At 42.4% G+C, this 21,810-nt stretch overlaps 1 protein-coding gene across 4 annotated transcripts in view; it reads right to left on the reverse strand.

Moving 5' to 3' along the window:
• Nucleotides 1-9,037: 9,037 nt before the first annotated feature.
• Nucleotides 9,038-21,810, reverse strand: part of babam2 (BRISC and BRCA1 A complex member 2) — a 283,886-nt gene continuing 271,113 nt past the window's right edge. For 3 of the 4 annotated variants that reach the window (XM_060934723.1, XM_060934720.1, XM_060934721.1), the window contains 4 exons: nt 20,640-20,710; nt 20,444-20,526; nt 13,457-13,610; nt 9,038-9,494 (listed from right to left, as the gene is read on the reverse strand). In XM_060934723.1, the coding sequence (XP_060790706.1) occupies nt 9,431-9,494; nt 13,457-13,610; nt 20,444-20,526; nt 20,640-20,710 (372 nt within the window). In that variant the 3' untranslated portion in view covers nt 9,038-9,430. The remainder of the gene's footprint in view (nt 9,495-13,456; nt 13,611-20,443; nt 20,527-20,639; nt 20,711-21,810) is intronic. The other variant, XM_060934722.1, reaches the window with a different exon arrangement.

The following is a 21,810-nucleotide window of genomic DNA, read 5'->3' on the forward strand; positions in this document are numbered from 1 at the left end:
ACTTGAGCAACTTGTCTCCTCAGTCCCCAGACGTTTACAGACTGTTGTAAAGAGAAAAGGGGATGTCTCACAGTGGTAAACATGGCCTTGTCCCAACTTTTTTGAGATGTGTTGTTGTCATGAAATTTAAAATCACCTAATTTTTCTCTTTAAATGATGCATTTTCTCAGTTTAAACATTTGATATGTCATCTATGTTCTATTCTGAATAAAATATGGAATTTTGAAACTTCCACATCATTGCATTCTGTTTTTATTTACAATTGGTACTTTGTCCCAACTTTTTTGGAGTCGGGGTTGTAGATGGCGATTGAAAAACCCAGTCAGTCAATTTCCATATTCTTAACGAGACACTCAGATAATTGACTTAAACACCTGTATAACCTTCTGAATGCAAGCAACTTTCCCACGTCAATAGTGATGTAATTTTGGGACTAAAGTCGGGATTAATTCCATTGTGTGGAACACTGCATCTGAAGGTCTTTCCCATGTCAGAATAAACCTGCGCTGAGGGACTAATCTTCCTAGACAATTTATAAATGATTATATAAATAAACATTTCAGTTTACTTACACCAAGAGACCCGCCTCGTGTTTCTCTATGAAACACAATGATGATAATGAGGGTATTTATGAACCTGACAGCTGAATCATTATCAGCTTGAAGAGGTTTCAGTACAGACAAGGCAGCCTGCCTGTAAATTACATCTCCATAATCAAGAACCAGAGAGGAACGGAGCGTCTGAATTTCTGGAGAGGAAAAAAAAAAGCCATCACTCTCTCTTCAAATGGTCCTGCTTTAAGGTCCCACAATACCGATGACTATAACTCCAACTATAAATAAATCGGTCCCCTGCAGTGTATGTGGTCGGTGCACACACTACACCGATAACGATCCCTATAGCCAAGGGTTTATCCGCATCAGTGAGATTGCTTCTGGAGCCATTTTTCCAGGCCTGGACCTGATCCGATAAAACAACTGCTGACCAATCAGCTAATTATTTACACATGACGTTGTCTGAGCACGTGCTATTTTTCCCTGGGCATCTTTATACATCGTTGTTGCATCATGAAGTCACGGAATACGGATGCACGGAAAATAAAAAATATAATAAAGCACGGATCTTCTATTCACGGATATGTGATTATTTTCCATGAAATATCGATAATAAATTAATAACATAAAGCAAACATATAAATGCAGGTAAGATATTTTAATTATGAACTTCATTTATTTGTTTTAGACTTCTTAATTTTTTGCATCATCCGTATGAAATCGGTAACCGATCTGTAATATACTGAAACGTCTGTGACCAATCCAGAAATGATCAGCATCCGTGATGCATCTGTATTAAAATCCGTAACCACTCCGTATTTCGTATCATTTTTTATTATAGTTACGTAATCCGTGACCTATCTGTATTTTATCAACCACCGGAGTGTGTGCATGGGTTGTTTTGGAGTCCAAGCTGTACAGTATGACCCGGAATAATGTGCCACTACTTGGAAAAAAAAACTTCCATGACTATTCCTAAGCTGCATGAGTTTATTTCCCTGAGTGCCAGGACATAGTCAGGATTATAGTTATGGTGTGACTGCTCCAGACTGGAACTAAATCCAGGCAGAGGGATAGTCAGAGTTATAGTTATCGGTGTTGTCGGACCGGGCCCTTAAACATCAACCTCTGAGTATTCGTCTCTCTGGGACCTCGGAGATCTTTGAAGCAAATAAGCATGGTTCAGAAAGGACACAAGTCAGGTTGTTCATGTGAAAGTTATTTTCACCCCCATACTTACAGTGGTGCTTGAAAGTTTGTGAGCCCTTTAGAATGTTCTATATTTCTGCATAAATATGACCTAAAACATCATCAGATTTTCACACAAGTCCTAAAAGTAGATAAAGAGAACCCAGTTAAACAAATGAGACAAAAATATTATACTTGGTCATTTATTTATTGAGGAAAATGATCCAATATTACAGATCTGTGAGTGGCAAAAGTATATGAACCTTTGCTTTCAGTATCTGGTGTGACCCCCTTGTGCAGCAATAACTGCAACTAAACGTTTGCAGTAACTGTTGATCAGTCCTGCACACCGGCTTGGAGGAATTTTAGCCCGTTCCTCCGTACAGAACAGCTTCAACTCTGGGATGTTGGTGGGTTTCTTCACACGAACTGCTCGCTTCAGGTCTTTCCACAACATTTCCATTGGATTAAGGTCAGAACTTTGACTTGGCCATTCCAAAACATTAACTTTATTCTTCTTTAACCATTCTTTGGTAGAACGACTTGTGTGCTTAGGGTCGTTGTCTTGCTGCATGACCCACCTTCTCTTGAGATTCAGTTCATGGACAGATGTCCTGACATTTTCCTTTAGAATTCGCTGGTATAATTCAGAATTCATTGTTCCATCAATGATGGCAAGCCGTCCTGGCCCAGATGCAGCAAAACAGGCCCAAACCATGATACTACCACCACCATGTTTCACAGATGGGATAAGGTTCTTATGCTGGAATGCAGTTTTCTCCTTTCTCCAAACATAACGCTTCTCATTTAAACTAAAAAGTTCTATTTTGGTCTCATCCGTCCACAAAACATTTTTCCAATAGCCTTCTGGCTTGTCCACATGATCTTTAGCAAACTACAGATGAGCAGCAATGTTCTTTTTGGAGAGCAGTGGCTTTCTCCTTGCAACCCTGCCATGCACACCATTGTTGTTCAGTGTTCTCCTGATGGTGGACTCATGAACATTAACATTAGCCAATGTGAGAGAGGCCTTCAGTTGCTTAGAAGTTACCCTGGGGTCCTTTGTGACCTCGCCGACTATTACACGCCTTGCTCTTGGAGTGATCTTTGTTGGTCGACCACTCCTGGGGAGGGTAACAATGGTCTTGAATTTCCTCCATTTGTACACAATCTGTCTGACTGTGGATTGGTGGAGTCCAAACTCTTTAGAGATGGTTTTGTAACCTTTTCCAGCCTGATGAGCATCAACAACGCTTTTTCTGAGGTCCTCAGAAATCTCCTTTGTTCGTGCCATGATACACTTCCACAAACACGTGTTGTGAAGATCAGACTTTGATAGATCCCTGTTCTTTAAATAAAACAGGGTGCCCACTCACACCTGATCGTCATCCCATTGATTGAAAACACCTGACTCTAATTTCACCTTCAAATTAACTGCTAATCCTAGAGGTTCACATACTTTTGCCACTCACAGATATGTAATATTGGATCATTTTCCTCAATAAATAAATAAATGACCGAGTATAATATTTTTGTCTCATTTGTTTAACTGGGTTCTCTTTATCTACTTTTAGGACTTGTGTGAAAATCTGATGACGTTTTAGGTCATATTTATGCAGAAATATAGAAAATTCTAAAGGGTTCACAAACTTTCAAGCACCGTTGTAGGAAACATCCTGCACCTCATCTGAAAACGTAGCTATCTATATCATACTCCAGCCCAATCTTCTGCAGGCTAATTCGCTAGCTCTGTATGATAATGCCACGGCAATTAATGAACCTAAGTATCGTTTAAAATTGCCAAGCGCCTTATTTTCTTCGGCCTGCTGCCATCGAGATGCTTTAAACAAGGCCGGATTAGTGGATTAAGCGTATTAACAGCTAAGTTGGCAGGCAGGGTCTCTGTACTAAAAGTAGAGAGCATGAGAAGGGGGGAAAAAAGAAAAAAAAACATGCAGCTTCTTAAAAACAAGCTTCAAACAAGTACACGTCATTTTAGGGCCAGTAATCTGACTCCCTCCTGACAGATAGGTGCTTCAGTATCATACGAGCGCTCATCCCACACAGATAAAAGAGTAAGTAACCATGCAATTAAACAGAACTCTGATTGCAATGACTTGATGTTTCAGGTGAGAATGAAATAAAGAGAAATAAATCTCCAGCGATGTCTCGAATCTCACATTGGCGCATGCGGTCTCTTGTGCAAAATGAAGGCCAGAAGGCTAAATTGGGATCAGATTGAGAAACAGGCGAAAAGAGCACTGCCTTTGATTCATCTATTAAGAGACTTGATTCCATTAAATGCCCCAGATACGTTCACCCCGTAGTTCCCAATTAAACACGACAGTTCCTGCATTACGAACAGTAAATATAGTAATAGGCTGAGCCTCGGGCGAACACAGACTCCTGACAATGACCCTCGTGCTTAATGATGACAGCACATACTCGCTCTCATTCTACACTTCTCTCTCTGGATGCTTTTTCTCCCACACTTTCCCTCTTCTATCTCTCACACACACACACACACACACACACACACACACACCCACATTCCTCCACTAGTGTTCACATACGTTCACACATCGCAGGAGCATTTATCAGTATTACTGCTGTCAAGAACTCCGAAACTGTCAAACAAGATCAGAAGCAGCGATGTTCAACGATGTGTGCAAATAACGTCATGTCATAACTAAATGAACGCCTTCAATTCACAAAACATACACAACTAACACCTCCACGCTCACAGAAACACACTATTTGGACTTCTTCTTCTTCCTTGTCCAGTACTATTGCCAGATTGGCGTCCATGTGGACCCTACTGATCCACGTCATGTTAATTGGATGTTATTTATCGTTTTACACCGGATGCCCTTCCTGCCACACCCCTCCCATTTCTGGACTTGGGAAACAACCATTCGCACACACGTTCACACCTATGGACAGTTCAGAGTAGCCAGTTAGCCTAATGCACGTCTTTGGACTGTGCGGGAAACCGGAGCACCCGGAGGAAACCCACGCGGACACGGGGAGAACATGCAAACTCCGTACAGAAAGGCCCTCGCCGGATACTGAGCTCAAACCAAGAACCTTCTTGCCCACTATTTGAACAGTATCCTTGTAATCCAATGCTCTGCTACTTCGAGTACTACGCTGATAGTTTTTAAAGTGTACTATTATACGTAGGTTCAGGCAGATTCTTGTCTTGAACACAGCCTTGTATTTATGGCATTGCTGTCTGTAATATCAGTGAGACATGGTCCTTCAGGTCAAAAGAAAAAAAGAAAGCTTCTTTCAAGACATAGCCATGTAAGATGAAATGAAGGCCAGGGCTGCTGAGGACAAACTGGAATTTGTTCCGTTAATGACAAATCTCTGTCAGCTTTAAGATTTAGAAAGTGATGTACTTGGGCAAATGGAAAATTTTATATTAATACTCCAGAATGTACAAGGTTAGGCTTTTGAAGTATTGAATGTCGTGGCTAGTCAGCCATTTTGGCTCATATTAGCTATTTTTCATTCATTCATCTTCAGTAAGTATTTTATCCTGGTCAGGGTCTTGGTGGATCCAGAGCCAATCCTGGGATCACTGGGTGTGAGGCTGGACGACACTCAGGATTTAGAGCTGACAAACCATTTATCAATCAGAGCTGTGAGGAAACCAGGATGGCACGGTGACTCTTAGCGCCTTTCCACCACCATAAACTTGGTGACAGTTCTAGGCTGGTGCTTGTTCAGAGTTGGTTCAAACTGAGAGCCTTCTAAGAACCGGGTTGCTTTTCCACAGACTACAGAGCCAACATCATTACATCACCGTATACTCTGTTTGCCCAGTAACGCTAGCACCAAGCACCATCACACTACTGGATTAGGCAGACCTGATGCTACACTAGCTCTGATGTTTTTTATACCCCCGCTCCAAAGGGGGGGTACACTGGTTTACCTCTGTCCATCCGTCCGAAACACCCTTTATCTCAGCAACCACAAATCATAGCCACTTGGTACTTGGTACTGAGCTTCAGCTTGGGGTTCTATACCGTGTATACCATTTTCAGGCCTGTCGCACATCGACTTCCTGTTTACCGACAATGTATTTACGAAACACATAGCGTGGATTTACAAAATTTTCGTAACACTTTTCTCAGCAACTACAAATCACAACTGCTTGATATTTGATACCAAACTTCAGCTTGGGGTTCAGCACCCCAGGGCACGGTGCTGGCCCCTCTTCTCTTCACCCTGTACACCGCGGACTTCTGCTACAACTCGGAGCTGTGTCACATTCAGAAGTTCGCCGATGACACAGCCATCATTGGGTGTATCACTGACGACAGAGAGGAGGAGTATAGGAGCCTGGTGAGGGACTTTGCTGTGTGGTGCAATAGGAACCATCTGCAGCTCAACACCTCGAAGACCAAGGAGCTGGTCATTGACTTTGGGAGGTCCAGACCACGGTCACGACCAGTTCTGATCGAGGGAGTCGAGGTGGAGGCTGTGGATTCCTACGAGTACCTCGGGCTGTGGCTGGACAGCAAGCTGGACTGGACTTGCAACACTAATCACTTATACAGGAAGGGGCAGAGCAGGCTATACTTCCTTAGGAGGCTGCGGTCCTTTAACATCTGCAGGAAACTCCTGTGGATGTTCTATCAGTCTGTGGTCGCCAGTGTCCTGTTTTACACCGTGGTGTGCTGGGGGGGCAGCACATCCAAGAAGGACACATCCAGGCTGGACAAACTGATCAGGCGGGCCGGCTCTGTGGTCGGCATGAAGCTGGACTCTCTGGTGACGGTGGCAGAGAAGAGGACTATGGACAAAATACGATGCCAGTCACCCTCTGCGCACCGTCATCAGCAACCAGAGGAGCCTGTTCAGTGACAGAATGCTCCTTCCCAAGTGCAGGACGAACAGACTCAAAAACTCCTTTGTCCCTCATGCCATCAGACTGTACAACTCCTCTCAGGCGGGGGGAACAGGAGGACAGAGGACGGGAAGGAGCAGTAGCCTAGCCTAACAATAAGCAATACCGGACAATATGCAATATAAAGTGCAATATCTCTCCTGCTGCCCCCCTCTTTTTCTTTTTTCCCTCCTCTCTCCCACATATCTTATTCTTTTTATATTTGTATATGTAAATACTTACTTTATTTTAATTTATCTAGAAGTTTTTCTCTGTTTCTTTTCTCTGTTTATCTGTAATGTCAAAGTCAAAGTCCTTCCCACACCTTACAGTACCTGGTATTCCTAGGCAGTCTCCCACTCAAGTACTAACCAGGCCCAACCTGTATGTGGCGCATTGGGCGGCGCCGATCTCCGTTTCCATAGCCCTCGGCCTCTCGCCTATTACATAGCTAGGGTTACAGTGGGGGGCTAGTCCTCTGGTAACCACAAGAGTTTAACTCCCCATGCACATCTGTATTGCAGCGTGCCTTGCCAGATGGCAGTAGGTACCATTTTTTGATGGTCTTTGGTACGACCCGACCGTGAATAGAACTCACGATCTCCCGATCGAGAGGCGGACACGCTACCACTAGGCCACTAGTCGGTGTTTATCTGTAATGATGCTGCTGGAATCTTAATTTCCCTGAGGGAAACCCTCCCAAAGGGATCAATAAAGTTTTATCTAATCTAATCTAATCTAATCTAATCTAATCTATACCGTTTTCAGGTCTGTCGCACATCAACTTCCTGTTTACCGACTGAATGTATTTACGAAACATATAGGGTGAATTTTGATGCCATTTCAAGAAGCAGAATGCTATTTCAAAATGATAGTTTACCAGGATGCTGTTTGAAATCCCTGGGGAGAGACGCTGCTCTTTACTTACTTGTTTCAGGGTTCATTATTTATTGAAGTCAACATTCATAATAAATGTCCTATTCCTTTGATTGCTTGCGTTCTGATGTAAGCGAGAGCGGCGGATACGTAAGTCAGCAGTAGCTCACAGTTGATCTTGTTAAATATGGCAGTCACAAAGTTTTAGTTCCTCTTATTGGTCATGATAATCCCACCCCTAGCCCCTGACCTAAATGGTTCTTGATTCTAGACCAGCAAAATTTTGGTGCCATTCTGGAACCAGGTTTCCTGGCTGAGAGCTGGATCTTTGGCTGCTGAAACGAAGAACTGTTTAAAGATTAGGCTCCGGCTCCAAACCGGCTCTCAAACTGCTTGGTGGAAAAGGGGTAACGGAGAGTAGGGTTGATTTCTTACGGCTCCAGGTTTGATCTTGATCTCAGGTTACTGTCTGTGTGGAGTTGCATACATTCTTCCATGCCAATGCGGGTGTCTTCTGAGGTCATCGGTTTCACCAAATTCATCTCCCATTGGTTATGCTGAATTGCTCCAAGATGTGTATGGTGCTCTTCAATGGACTGGTGTACCATCCAGTGTTCTCTGGACTCACCATGGCCCTGACCAAACTAAAGGAGTTACTGAAGATGAACGAATGGGAGAAAACGGAGAACCATGAAGAAACCCATACAAACTCAGGATTAACCTGAGCTCAGGAACCCTGGGTTTGTGATGCAGCAACACTAGGAGCTATTTTGAAACTCAATCCAAAGCCACACCCTTAAACACACCAAAGCTTCAACTAGAGACTGAGCTTTCTGACCTGACAGCGAACATGACTGACAGGTAAATCGACAACTCTTTATCCTGACTGGCTGGATGTTGGTGGTCCACCTCTTTTATTCGTACAGAGACTGACATACCAGAGAGAGAGAGAGAGTGGGGTTTTCCTCTAGACAGATATTTTACTGAGAACTGTTCCTTTGTGCTAAATATTACAAAAACCTGTAAAAATCCTTCATATCAAGCAGCCTTGGATATTTTACTCACAATAGAAAATGAGTCAGAGAAACCTGTAGATCCTGCAGCCCTTCAGCAACACAGCCGAGTACCTCAACCTAATTACTCACCATTACCTGTTGAAACAGAGAAGAGGATGCCATGAAAGCCAAGCTGGACTGGAAACACCGCGGTTTCATTCACGCTGCTGATATTGGCTCTTTCCTCTTTCCTGGGGACTGCACTGGAGATGATGGAGGGTTGATGAGTTACACTCACTACTCATTACAGAAAATTGCTGCTGTAATTTGGGATTCAGGAACATGGAGCTGTTAGGACCTGGCACAGGTCAGGCCATTACATTATTAAAAAAACAAACAAAGAGGTTTTAAGACTAAGACTGCATTTTTATTTTGTGTAAGGCTGAGTTCAGGCTGTCATTCTGAAAAAGAAATTGTTTTTAGTGTCTTACCTGGTTAAATCAATAAAAAAAACAAAAACAAACGTGGAACTCAAAATCAAGAAAATTGATTTATTGTGGCTTTTTCATGTCAGGAGAAAACGCATGGAACAAAAACAAAACATGGGGAAGAAAAAAAAAAAACCCCAAACCCACATAAAAACTATTGGGACACATGGTGCATTGTTGACACGTACATTTTCTTCAGAGTTCACCGAAACGAATGTGTTCACTAAACAGTTCTGTTTAGACGTTCTCCAGTGCAGAACAGTAAATATTTTTCAGTCTGTACATGGTGGCATCTTGCTCGAGTGCGTTTCTGGGTAAAGATTCGCCGACGTGAAGAATAATATATCGTGTTATCTCTTCAGCTCGGGTATTCATTTTGATTTCTCTTCAGACCGGCCGTGATCCCCGTCCCACCTCGCTGGTTTTCTACGTTTACAGCTTTCCGTTGGCAAACGCTCCCTCCTGAAACTGAGGGATAAAGCTCTTGAAGTACGCCCTAGAGGAAGAGAGGACAAGAGGGAGGAGTGTGTACATGCGCACACACACACACACACACACACACACACACACACACACACACACACACACACAGCGAGAGAGATAAAAAAAGGAAACTCAATTGGACTGTTTAGAATATAAGAACATATAATATAAATGCAAAAAAAACCCAAAACCCTAATTTCCTAAATTTTCTTTAATAATTACTAATTATATCTTAAAACGTGTCATGTGTTAGCATGTCTAACTCAACTTGTGTTGCTTTTAACTCAACCAGTTTGCTATTATACTGTAATTCAACTACAAAATATATATCGGCTATAATCTCTGTATGACCAGATTGAGTGGAATAACTGTTTTATTCTCTCCACATTCACTGGATTTTTGAGAAACGGAGCATTTTTATTTTCTGCAAATTCGATAAATAAAAACTTTATACAAAACGTCCGACAAAATCATTTCTGCTTAGAATCTAAACAAACCGGCGAAATGACAGGAACAATTTATGAAAGATACGATAATAATAATTCTTGAAAAAAAAAAAAAGATACGTTCTTAGCATCGAATACTTTCATTCCATATTTTGTTTTTTGGGGTTTTGTTTTCGGGTAGAGTTTTTATTTCGTCCTCATTTGCTTCAGCAACACGCTCCGCCATTTTGTTTTTCTCACTCACAGTATATAAGCTAATATCCTAGTAGTAGCCAATCAGAGCGCACGATTGCTCATATCCAGTGAATGTGGAGAGAATAAAATCTGTTAGGCCACAACAATGTCAAATTCTCAAATCCAGCTGATAGATAGTATTGATTTTTTTTCTAGACTTTTCTATCAAAGTAGTTCTGATAGTAATTCTGGCTGTACAGGAAATAACAGGTTTATATTAATGCACTCGTCCTAACACGTTATTGTTTCTAATAATAATGAGCAATAAGAGTGAGCAATGAGCGCACCCACGCATACCCAGAGCAGTGGGCAGGAAGCAGTTGTGGGTTGCTCAAGGGCACTTCAGCCCAAACTCAGGCCAAGGCTGCCCCATGTTAACCTAACCTGCATGTCTTTGGACTGTGGGGGAAACCGGAGCACCCGGAGGAAACCCACGCGGACACGGGGAGAACATGCAAACTCCGCACAGAAAGGCCCTCGCCGGCCACTGGGCTTGAACCCAGAACCTTCTTGCTGTGAGGTGACAGTGCTAACCACTACACCACCGTGCCATCCCCAATAACACACATTTATTTAACGTTTATGGAAGGAGTCTCCAGTGCCAGTGGAGCACGTTCCAGTTTCTCAGTAAGAACCCAAGACTAATTATTTTGTCTTATAACTTCACAAGATATTTTTAAAAAAAACGAAAGGCTGGTGACGGAATGACTGTTTACTGCAGCTGTAATGCAACTTTCGCAGATATGAATGTACTGTACAGTGTCTTGCAAAAGTATTCATCCCCCTTGGTGTTTGTCCTGTTTTGTCGCATTACAAGCTGGAATTAAAATGGATTTTTGGAGGGTTAGCACCATTTGATTTACACAACATGCCGACCACTTTAAAGGTGAAAATTGTTGTTTTATTGTGACAAACAATAATTAAGATGAAAAAACAGAAATCTGGAGTGTGCATAGGTATTCACCCCCCCCCAAAAAAGTCAATACTTTGTAGAGCCACCTTTTGCTGCAATTCCAGCTGTCTGTATGTCTCTATTAGCTTAGCACATCTAGCCACTGGGATTTTTGCCCATTCCTCAAGGCAAAACTGCTCCAACTCCTTCAAGTTAGATGGGCTGCATTGGTGTACAGCAATCTTCAAGTTATGCCACAGATTCTCAATTGGATTGAGGTCTGGGCTTTGATTAGGCCATTCCAAGACATTTAAAGGTTTCCCTTTAAACCACTCCAGTGTAGCTTTAGCAGTATGTTTAGGGTCATTGTCCTGCTGGAACATGAACCTTCGTCCCAGTCTCAAACCTCTGGCTGACTCAAACAGGTTTTCCTCCAGAACTGCCCTGTATTTAGTGCCATCCATCTTTCCTTCAGTCCTGACCAGCTTTCCTGTCCCTGCAGATGAAAAACATCCCCACAGCATGATGCTGCCACCACCATGCTTCACTGTCGGAATGGTGTTCTCAGGGTGTTGGGTTTGCGCCACACATGATGGCCAAAAAGTTCAATTTTAGTCTCATTTGACCAGAGAATCTTCTTCCATGTGTTTGGGGAGTCTGCCACATGCTGTTGGGCAAACTCCAAGTGTGATTTCTTAAGCAATGGCTTTTTTCTGGCCACTCTTCCATAAAGCCCCACCCACTCTGTGGAGTGTACGGCTTAAAGTGGTCCTATGGACAGATACTCCCATCTCCACTGTGGATCTTTGCAGCTCCTTCAGTGTTACCTTTGGTGTCTTTGTTGCATCTCTGATTAATGCCCTCCTTGCCCGGTCTGTGAGTTTTGGTAGGCGGGGCCTTCTCTTGTCAGGTTTGTATTGGTGCCATAATCTGTCCATTTTGCTATAATGGGTTTAATGGAGCTCTGTGGGATATTCAAAGTTTGGGATATTTTTTATAACCCAACCCTGATCTATACTTCTCCACAACTTTGACTTGTTTGGAGGCTCCTTGGTTTTCATGTTGCTCGCTTAGTCGTGTTGCAGAGTCAGGGTCCTTCCAGAACAGGTTGATTTATACAGACATCATGTGACACTTTGATTGCACACAGGTGGATCTTAATCAACTAATTATGAAGTGAATTGGTTGGACCAGCTCTTATTTAGGGGTTTCATATGAAAGGGGGTGAATACCTATGCACACTCCAGATTTCTGTTTTTTTTTCACCTTAACTATTGTTCGTGTCGCAATAAAACAACAATTTGCGCTTTTAAAGTGGTCGGCATGTTGTGTAAATCAAAATCAAATGGTGCCAACCCTCCAAAAATCCATTTTAGTTCCATCTTATAATGCGACAAAACAGGACAAACACCAAGGGGGGTGAATACTTTTGTAAGACACTGTCGCTATGAATGGATAAAAAGTACCACATGTTGCTAATTCATAAACAGAAAGTGTAATACTGAAATCCTGTGGTATGAAAGGAATAAAACAGTTAGTGCTCATGTTGGAAAATAAGCAACTTTAGGGTGGTAACAACACCTTTAGTTGATGTGAGGCTACCATAGCTGATTAGTTTCCTAAAACGCCACACCCTGTTGTGTTTCACTGCTTATGCAATGCAAGTTATTTTGCTGCCCCTGCACAACAATCAAAAAGCAGTAAAAGCAAGCTAATGGCAATCTTTCATTTCAAACATTTTATGACGCAAAACGGTCGGATGTCTGAATAGCGATTAAAATAGAGTCGACAGTTTTGAATGCGTCGTCTAATATTGCTGTGATAATGTAAAAGGGAAAGAGAGAAGAAAAAAAAAAGAAGAGACCTACACATTGCTTGCTACAGGTTTCTTAAGGACCTCTGAGGAAAGGGTGAGAGGGACAATAATGCCACAGAGAGTAAGATAAGATATGGACTCTCTACACTATTATGGAAACCAGCAGGCAAACATTGGAAATTCATTATCGTCAGCATTATCGCATTACTCAGCACTAAGGTGTGGCTATGCACACAGGCCAAAGGTGAGGGTAATCCGTTTTACTGCACACACGCCTGTGGTTTACATAACTTCCTCATATGAGAAAAAGCAGAATGTACAGACATGATTCAAGTAGCAGATCTTCAGGAGTACTGAAGGAGTCTGCATTTCAGACTTTTTTTTTTCCCCAGATTGCATTGCCAAAATTCCTGACCTGATACCGTAAAAAGGATTACTGAAGCAGAATATGAAACTCAGAACATGTCGACAGGGAAATGATCCCGAACAACAAACACACGCTAAAGGACACCGTAACCCCTGGTTGCTGCTGTTGCAAATATAAAGCTAATGTGATAAAGTGTTAAGATTCATCCTGACGGACGTACTTCGCTCTCTTGGCCATCTCGTTACCGTCCCAGCGTGGACTGTACGGGTACGACTTCTGCACCTGCGAGTAGAGCTGCCCGCTGCTGCTGAAGTGGTAGATGGACTGAAAGGTCAGAGTGGGCTGGTCTCGTGGGAAATACAGAGGCAGGTCCACTGTAGCGAGAACAGAGCGGAGAGAAAGTGCATTCGTCACAGATCCAACGTTAGAGCCATACAGTGAACAGAATGGTGTGATGACAAACACTGCATCCTGTTTTCACTGACCCGCTTACATATAGGACACATGTTCTATAGCTTAGAAAAACACTGACTACCGTTTTGGAAAGAAAAACAAAACAAAACAAGTGTTGCCAGGCAAACCAAACCTCGCCCGGTAGCACTTATTTTAGTTTTAACACAACTGATTCAATCTCACAAGTCTGTTCTTTCAAGGTCACTAACGCTACGTTCACACTGCAAGGTTTAATGCTCAATTCCGATTTTTTTGTGAAATCCGATTTTTTTGTGAGGTCGTTCACATTAACAAATATATGCGACTTGTATGTGATCCTCAGTATGAACGAAAAGCGACCTAAAAGTGTTCCGCATGCGCATTGCAGGATACGACGATGTCACACGCAGTGAGCATGGCCAGTGTTTACGGAAGTAAAACCGCCCGGTTGCGGTATGACCCATCCAATCTAGCTTGAATAGCTGCATCCCCCCAAATGGAAATCAGCTCCCTAACCTCTGCGTCCTTCCATTGAGAAGATTCAGAACCTTCACAGCCCGAAGCGTCCCTCGCATTGATGTCATGCGCAGGGGCGCAGATACGTTTTTTGAACTGGGGGGGACAAAAAACTGGGGGGGGGGGGGACAAAGCTGCCAGCAAACCAACCCCAACCCCGATATGCCTGTCAAACTTGTTGTGGGTTACCATAGCAACCAAGCTCGAGCTCACAACCTGTGCAGTCTGCGCAGCTCAACCAACTGAATATCAGTCTTTGTTTTATGTGAGTTGTTGCAACTATGTATGTACTGCTGTGCACCTCAATAAACCGAATGGTAATTAGTCTTTTGATTTTTCCGTGAGGTTTGCCTTATGCAAAGAAAGACAGCATAGACGTTTTTTCCTCCCTATAAGTGGGGGGGGGGACCGAACGAGGTGAATTTAAATCTGGGTGGGACGAGTCCCACCCCCTATCTGTGCCCGTGATTATGCGCCATGTTGTTGTAACTTTTTTTGAGAGACCCGCCGCCTACTTCAGCGCAGAATAGTGACGTTTGTGGCTTGTTGATGACGTGTAAGTCGGATGAATGCGACCTGGCGGTTCAGACTGAAGTCGCATATGAAAAGAGCGGATAGGGATCGGAATTAGGACCACATATCCAAACGGCCTGGGTCGGATTTGAAAAAATCGGATCTGTGTCGTTCATATTGTCAATAAAAGATCAGATACAGGTCACATATGGGCGAAAAGATCGGATTTGAGTCACTTCAGCCTGCAGTGTGAACGTAGCCTAATACTAATGAGAACATTTTGTTTCATAAGTGCAGTGTACCGGGAAAGACTCTAACACTACGTTCACACTGCAGGCTGAAGTGACTCAAATCCGATTTTTTCGCCCATATATGACCTGTATCCGATCTTTTATTGACAATATGAACGACACAGATCCGATTTTTTCAAATCCGACCCAGGCCGTTTAGATATGTGGTCCTAATTCCGATTCCTATCCGCTCTTTTCATATGCGACTTCAGTCTGAACCGCCAGGTCGCATTCATCCGACTTACACGTCATCAACAAGCCGCAAACGTCGCTATTCTGCGCTGAAGTAGGCGGCGGGTCTCTCAAAAAAAGTTACAACAACATGGCTTTGATGTTCCTTTGAACGGAGGTTGCAGTCACTACCCCGCAGAACGCCTGAGCCAAAACCCTTGCCCTCTTCCTTCTCAACCTCCTCCTTAACATCAGGCTATTGTGCATGTTCTGGCTCCGTCGCAACAACAACTGCATCATCGCCAGGTACTCCATGCTGGCTACTGTCATACACAGGAAACTTTAGGTTACTTCCGTAAACACTGGCCATGCTCACTGTGTGTGACGTCGTCGTATCCTGCAATGCGCATGCGGAACACTTTTAGGTCGCTTTTCGTTCATACTGAGGATCACATACAAGTCGCATATATTTGTTAATGTGAACGACCTCACAAAAAAATCGGATTTCACAAAAAAATCGGAATTGAGCATTAAGCCTTGCAGTGTCAACGTAGTGTAAATATCTGCCAAAAAGCTAAAACAACTTGCAAAACTTTTTATTTGACTTTTCAGGAGGACCAAACAAAAGCTGCGATAATCGAAAGGTCAATTTTCTTAAAATAAAACACCATTTACCGGTACTTGATATCGAAAATCAGTAGCCTTGGTGAACCACGAGGTGAATTTCGTTTATCTTTTTATCTGCTGATTATCTTCCGATACTACGAAGTTATAATGAGGTTTCTCTTATTGCGTTTCTGGTTCTGATTAGTTCTGAAAGTTTATCAGGAAATAGAACGGGTAATCGAACTTGATCAGGATAAGTGCTGATTGGTTCCGAATGCTGTGTCCTAAATCACTCACTCGTTCACTACGCCCTACTCACTATATGGGGAATTACTATATAGAGGACTATATAATGAGCTCATTGATTAAATGATAAAATTACTTCTTTGCCGCGGCCTTTTTTTTTCTTCTTTGCTGCGGCACTACTTTTTGTGATGCAATAATGCTCATTATACATTCGGACAGCACTACAAAATGGCGACCTGACGATATAGTCCACTATGTAGTGAGTAGGGAGTGATTTGGGACACCATTTGCACCAAAAATGATTTTGACCTTTTTGGTGAGCTTGACCAAATGACCTACCTTCAAAATGTTGGAGGTTCTACAGTATTTGAGACCAGTGCCCATCTATCCTGAAAGTTTCATGAAGATTGGTCCAGCCGGTTTCCCATAATGTTGCTAACAAAAAAAACCCACCAAACAAACAATGAAACCCCACCGAAATCGAAACCTCGCCCTCTGGTGGACTCCGTCCCGGGCGAGGTAACAAACAAACACTACCCTGTTTTTTTCTACTGAACCATATATTACATATCACATCTCTTCAGGTTGCATCTCTCCCCTTCTTCCCTGCCCACTGTGTAACTGCGTATCGGTCTTGACCAACCCAGGCTGTGTTCTGTCGAGCCTGGGGTGAGCCATTTTGAGTTCTCGATTTAGTTATACTTTGTATGGTTGGTTTGTTTCCTTGGCTGATTGAGTCTTGATACGTCAACAGAATATTGTACCTGTTCAGTTGGCACTAGGGCACTTCAGCCATGGAGTTTCCTGCCAGTCCACGGAATCAAACCAGCAACCCTTTGGGCCCAAGGCTGCTTCTCTAACCTTTAGGCCATGGTTGCCCTAATACTACATCAATCTTAAAGCAGAACTGAAGTCATTTTTAAACTTGCTTTATTTCTTAATTAACGTCTTATTCAATTACGTTTTCGGTTTTAGTAACCTTATATCGTGACTCGTATCGGCAACTAATTGCAATTAAATATTATACTTATCGGCCTGTTCGGTTTTTAGCCGTGTTGAATTTAGTTCGTTCGGTCCACGGCAGGCGTCGCTTATCCGCGCGATCTTCACGAGACTTGTGCGAGACTTCGAAACGTGAAGCGTCAGCCAGGTGTCAGTGCCGCCATTTTGAAAACTGTTTTCCAAACGAAGTATTGCACAAAAACGAGTTTAAATGACAATTACTGCCGACTTTTTTCAAACTTTCCTGATTGCTACCAAAACAAACAAAACTTCCGGCTTGATCACATCAGGATTCGAAAGAGGGCGTGCGCGTCTTTTGATGACGTTGGCAGATGTCGGTCGCTTTGATTTCCGCTGTACGTTTTACTTCCGTCCTACGATGTCTCGCACAGGTCTCAACGAATCTCGTTTACGCCCATTGCTTTGACATACGGACTGATATATTACAGAGCATATTTCAAACACTCAGAACTTGCTATAGCAGCGACAAAATAGCGATCAAAAATGCATTCCGATATTTAATAAAATGAGAAATGGAATTTTGATAATAAAAAAATTTGCCTCCAGTTCCCTTTTAAATAACATCGTCTGATAACGTTCCCATCAAATAAAATGGAAAACCTGTACTTCTGACTGCTTTATAGTCTCTCAAGCCAAAGAGTCAAATGAGGCCAAAAACTGCTTGTTTTTACATTTATTTTTTTTTAAATGATTTAGCTTTGCCACAGATATATTTATTTATTTTTAACAGCTATTCCACGAAATCGAGTCGTACATGAGCTGATACGCAATGAGTTGTCTATAATCCATGTACGACGAGATTGAGTGGAATAACTGTTTTATTCTATCCACATTCACTGGATTTTGACAAACAGAGCATTTTTATTTTCTGCAAATTCGATAAATTAAAACTTCATACAAAATGCCTAACAAAATAATTTCCGCTTAGAATGTAAACAAACCGGCGAAATGACAGGAACAATTTGTGAAAAATGCTACAATAATAATCTTGAAAAATAAAAACATATGTTCTTACCATCAAATACTTTCATTCCATATTTTGTTGGGGGTTTTTTTGTGTATTTTTTAGGGTTTTGTTTTCGAGTCGAGTTTTTATTTCGTCCTCGGTTGGTTCAGCAACACGCGCCGCCATTTTGTTTTTCTCTACTCACGGTATATGAGCTGATATCCTAGTAGTAGAGTAGCCAATCAGACCGTGCGATTGCTCATATCCAGTGACTGTGGATAGAATAAATATATAAGCTCATGCAGACATGGGGAGAACATGCAAACTCCAAACAGAAAGGCCCCCGCTGGCCATGAGGCTCAAACCTTCTTGCTGTGAGGCGACAGCGTTAACCACTACACCGCCGTGCCGCTTACTTTCACAGACTATGGTAGTTTGACTGACGTTCGTAAGCGCAGACAAGGTTATCTTGTTTACTCTTCACTACATGCTTTACGGAAGCCGCGAGAGGCCCTTCATATAATCCTTTTTTTATTCACCTTGTTATCCTGAGATAACGACATAATTAATTCAGGATCTCGAGAAAACAACACAACTAATTCGAGATCTCGAGAAAACAAAACCGTTATCCCGAGATCTCGAGAAAACAAAACAATTATTTCATGATCTCGAGTAAACAGCTGAGAAATGGTTCATTCAGGTGCGCCAAGAGACTTGTGATATGCTGACTTTGGGGCTATTTCTCATTCTGTATAGACGCAACTTTGGTCATTAGAATGTCTGGAATAATCGATCACCTAATAAGGCAATATTTTGATCAGGGGTTGACACAGGGAGAGATTGCATTAAGTCTTTTAATAAGGGATAACTTCAAAATTAGTCCGCGGCACCTCCGCAGAAGACTGGCCCGGCTTCGTCTCTACCGGCGGAGATACAGTGATCCAGCTGAGATCATGAAATAATTGCTGTGTTTTCTCGAGATCCTGAATTAATTATGTCGTTATCTCAGAATAACGTTTTGTTTTTCTCGAGATCTCGAATTAGTTGTGTTGTTTTCTCAAGATCCTGAATTAATTATGTCATTATCTCGGGATAACGGTTTTGTTTTCTCGAGATCTCGAATTAGTTGTGTTGTTTTCTCGAGATCCTGAATTAATTATGTCGTTATCTCAGAATAATGGTTTTGTTTTCTCGAGATCTCGAATTAGTTGTGTTGTTTTCTCGAGATCCTGAATTAATTATGTCGTTATCTCGGGATAACGGTTTTGTTTTCTCGAGATCTCAAATTAGTTGTGTTGTTTTCTCGAGATCCTGAATTAATTATGTCGTTATCTCGGGATAACGGTTTTGTTTTCTCGAGATCTCAAATTAGTTGTGTTGTTTTCTCGAGATCCTGAATTAATTATGTCGTTATCTCGGAATAACGGTTTTGTTTTCTCGAGATCTCAAATTAGTTGTGTTGTTTTCTCGAGATCCTGAATTAATTATGTCGTTATCTCAGGATAACAAGGTGAATAAAAAAAGATTATATGAAGGGCCTCTTGTGGCTTACGTAATCTCATCTCATCTCATCATCTCTAGCCGCTTTATCTTGTTCTACAGGGTCGCAGGCAAGCTGGAGCCTATCCCAGCTGACTACGGCCGAAAGGCGGGGTACACCCTGGACAAGTCGCCAGGTCATCACAGGGCTGATACACAGACACAGACAACCATTCACACTCACATTCACACCTACGCTCAATTTAGAGTCACCAGTTAACCTAACCTGCATGTCTTTGGACTGTGGGGGAAACCGCAGCACCCGGAGGAAACCCACGCGGACACGGGGAGAACATGCAAACTCCACACAAAAAGGCCCTCGCAGGCCACGGGGCTCGAACCCGGACCTTCTTGCTGTGAGGCGACAGCGCTAACCACTACACCACTGTGCCGCCCGCTTCCGTAATGCTTCATACAAAATTCGAACCATTTTACAGTCTGGATTATATCACATCCAAAAAATTATTGAGACACACACACACACACACACGGAAGTGCTGTCAGCCAATCAGATTGCAACCTTCAACATTCTGAAGGTTATGGCCAGAAAAGTGTACATAAATGGTCAAAAAAACCAAAACAAGCATAAACAGACTACGGAGCGTCTGTGGCTGAGCTCAAAGCCGTTAATTCCTCTTTGTATAAAACCGAAAGCAACGTAAATAATAAACCAGACCTTGAAGCTTGTCTTCTCCTGTTACTGTTGACGGTTAACACTAGCACCGTTTGGGAAATGATGGTCACTCTCAGAGCTCAGAGAGAGAGCCTTCTCTTTTCATTATGCAATCGGAAACACACTTACCCAGTATATGGACCATTCTGAATTTGGATCAGTACCATGCTGTACTTTTTCAGGGCTATATGAGAAGTGATGATGTTTAACTGCTTTGAGAAGCAGTGAATATGATTATCATCATCAGCTCACCGTGCACCAGGAAGCAGAAGTCTTTCCACATCAGCAGAAGGGTGAGCTTGGTGAAGCCCACAGCATCGTACTCAACAACCCCCCTGTACAGGAACAACAGGCAGAGACGAGCTATTCACTCCAGCAGCAAAATAAATCCACGAAGCATCAAATTACATACAATATGGAAAAAAACCAAAAAAAACAAACAACTCACATTCCGAAATGACTAAGAAATGCAGCGATGTATTCTCTCCTCTTGTGATAGCCCTGGATTACATACTGCACCTGAGTTCAAGTAGAAAAAAGGAGGTGTGAGGAAGAAGGCATGGGGTTATGGGGGGAGAAACCTAATAAGTGAAGCTGGATATGGATGACAAGTAGACACGGAGCGTGTTGGGGGTCGACAGTACAGCACGGCCTGCTAATGAACAGACTCGCAGCTAGTGTTCATGACACGCCAGTAACAAGGCGCTGGTGTTTCCTCAAGCACACAATCAATGCACATCTGCATCTGCACATCACCATGATTGAAAATGTAGAAAAAAATGTACAGTATAAAAGTTCTCAGGTTCAGCGTAAGCAAATCAGTACAAATCCCTCTTACTTTCAAATCGAGTCATTTTATCGCTTTAGTGGCGCGAATCAATATCCGTTTACTCGTCTGTCTAAATCGGACGTTATTCTCTGACGGCCCGCGATCCGGATATGGATCTGGGAAAGTATTTCAGCCGAGAATTTAAAAAACACTGCAGCGGAAACGTACCGACTTCAGGTTTTTTATTTTTTAAAGAAGGAATCAGCTCAGCTCTTGCAGCAGATCCTCAGTGATGGCCAATGATGTGCATTTAGGTCAATTATTTACCAAAAAGCAGCTCACTGAGAAAGGAAAGCGTTTTCACAGACTCTTATTGATTTCTTTATTTTTAGTTTCATTAACCATCTCTGGTCTGCGTAGGGACCTGACAACGTGACTTTTGTTGTACAAAAAATACAAAAAACAAACCAACAACAACAAAAAACCCTTTATGACTAAAACAGAATTGTTAAAGATGACTGGATGGACAGAGCAGTAAGTGTTTATTCTCCAGGTCAAAGTTCAAAACGGGTGCATCACGGTGCCAGTCAAAGGAAAGGTGGGAACATGAAGCACCAGCGTAAAAGAAAATAAACAATCGCTGTAAGTTGATGTGTCTTATTTATAGCCAAAAACTAATCACTAAACGGTTGAGCAATAAGAGGAAACTGCTTCCGTCATTCAGTCATGCTCATCATTTATCTGGACCTCTGCAAGCTCTTAAACGTGTTTTTTTTTTTTTAAATTAAATTTTTTTTTGCACTGCAAGCTACATGAAATGACCGGACTGTAATGAAATCCTGGTTTTAAT

Source organism: Neoarius graeffei, chromosome 11 (genome assembly GCF_027579695.1).
Source record: "Neoarius graeffei isolate fNeoGra1 chromosome 11, fNeoGra1.pri, whole genome shotgun sequence".
Lineage (NCBI taxonomy): Eukaryota > Metazoa > Chordata > Actinopteri > Siluriformes > Ariidae > Neoarius > Neoarius graeffei.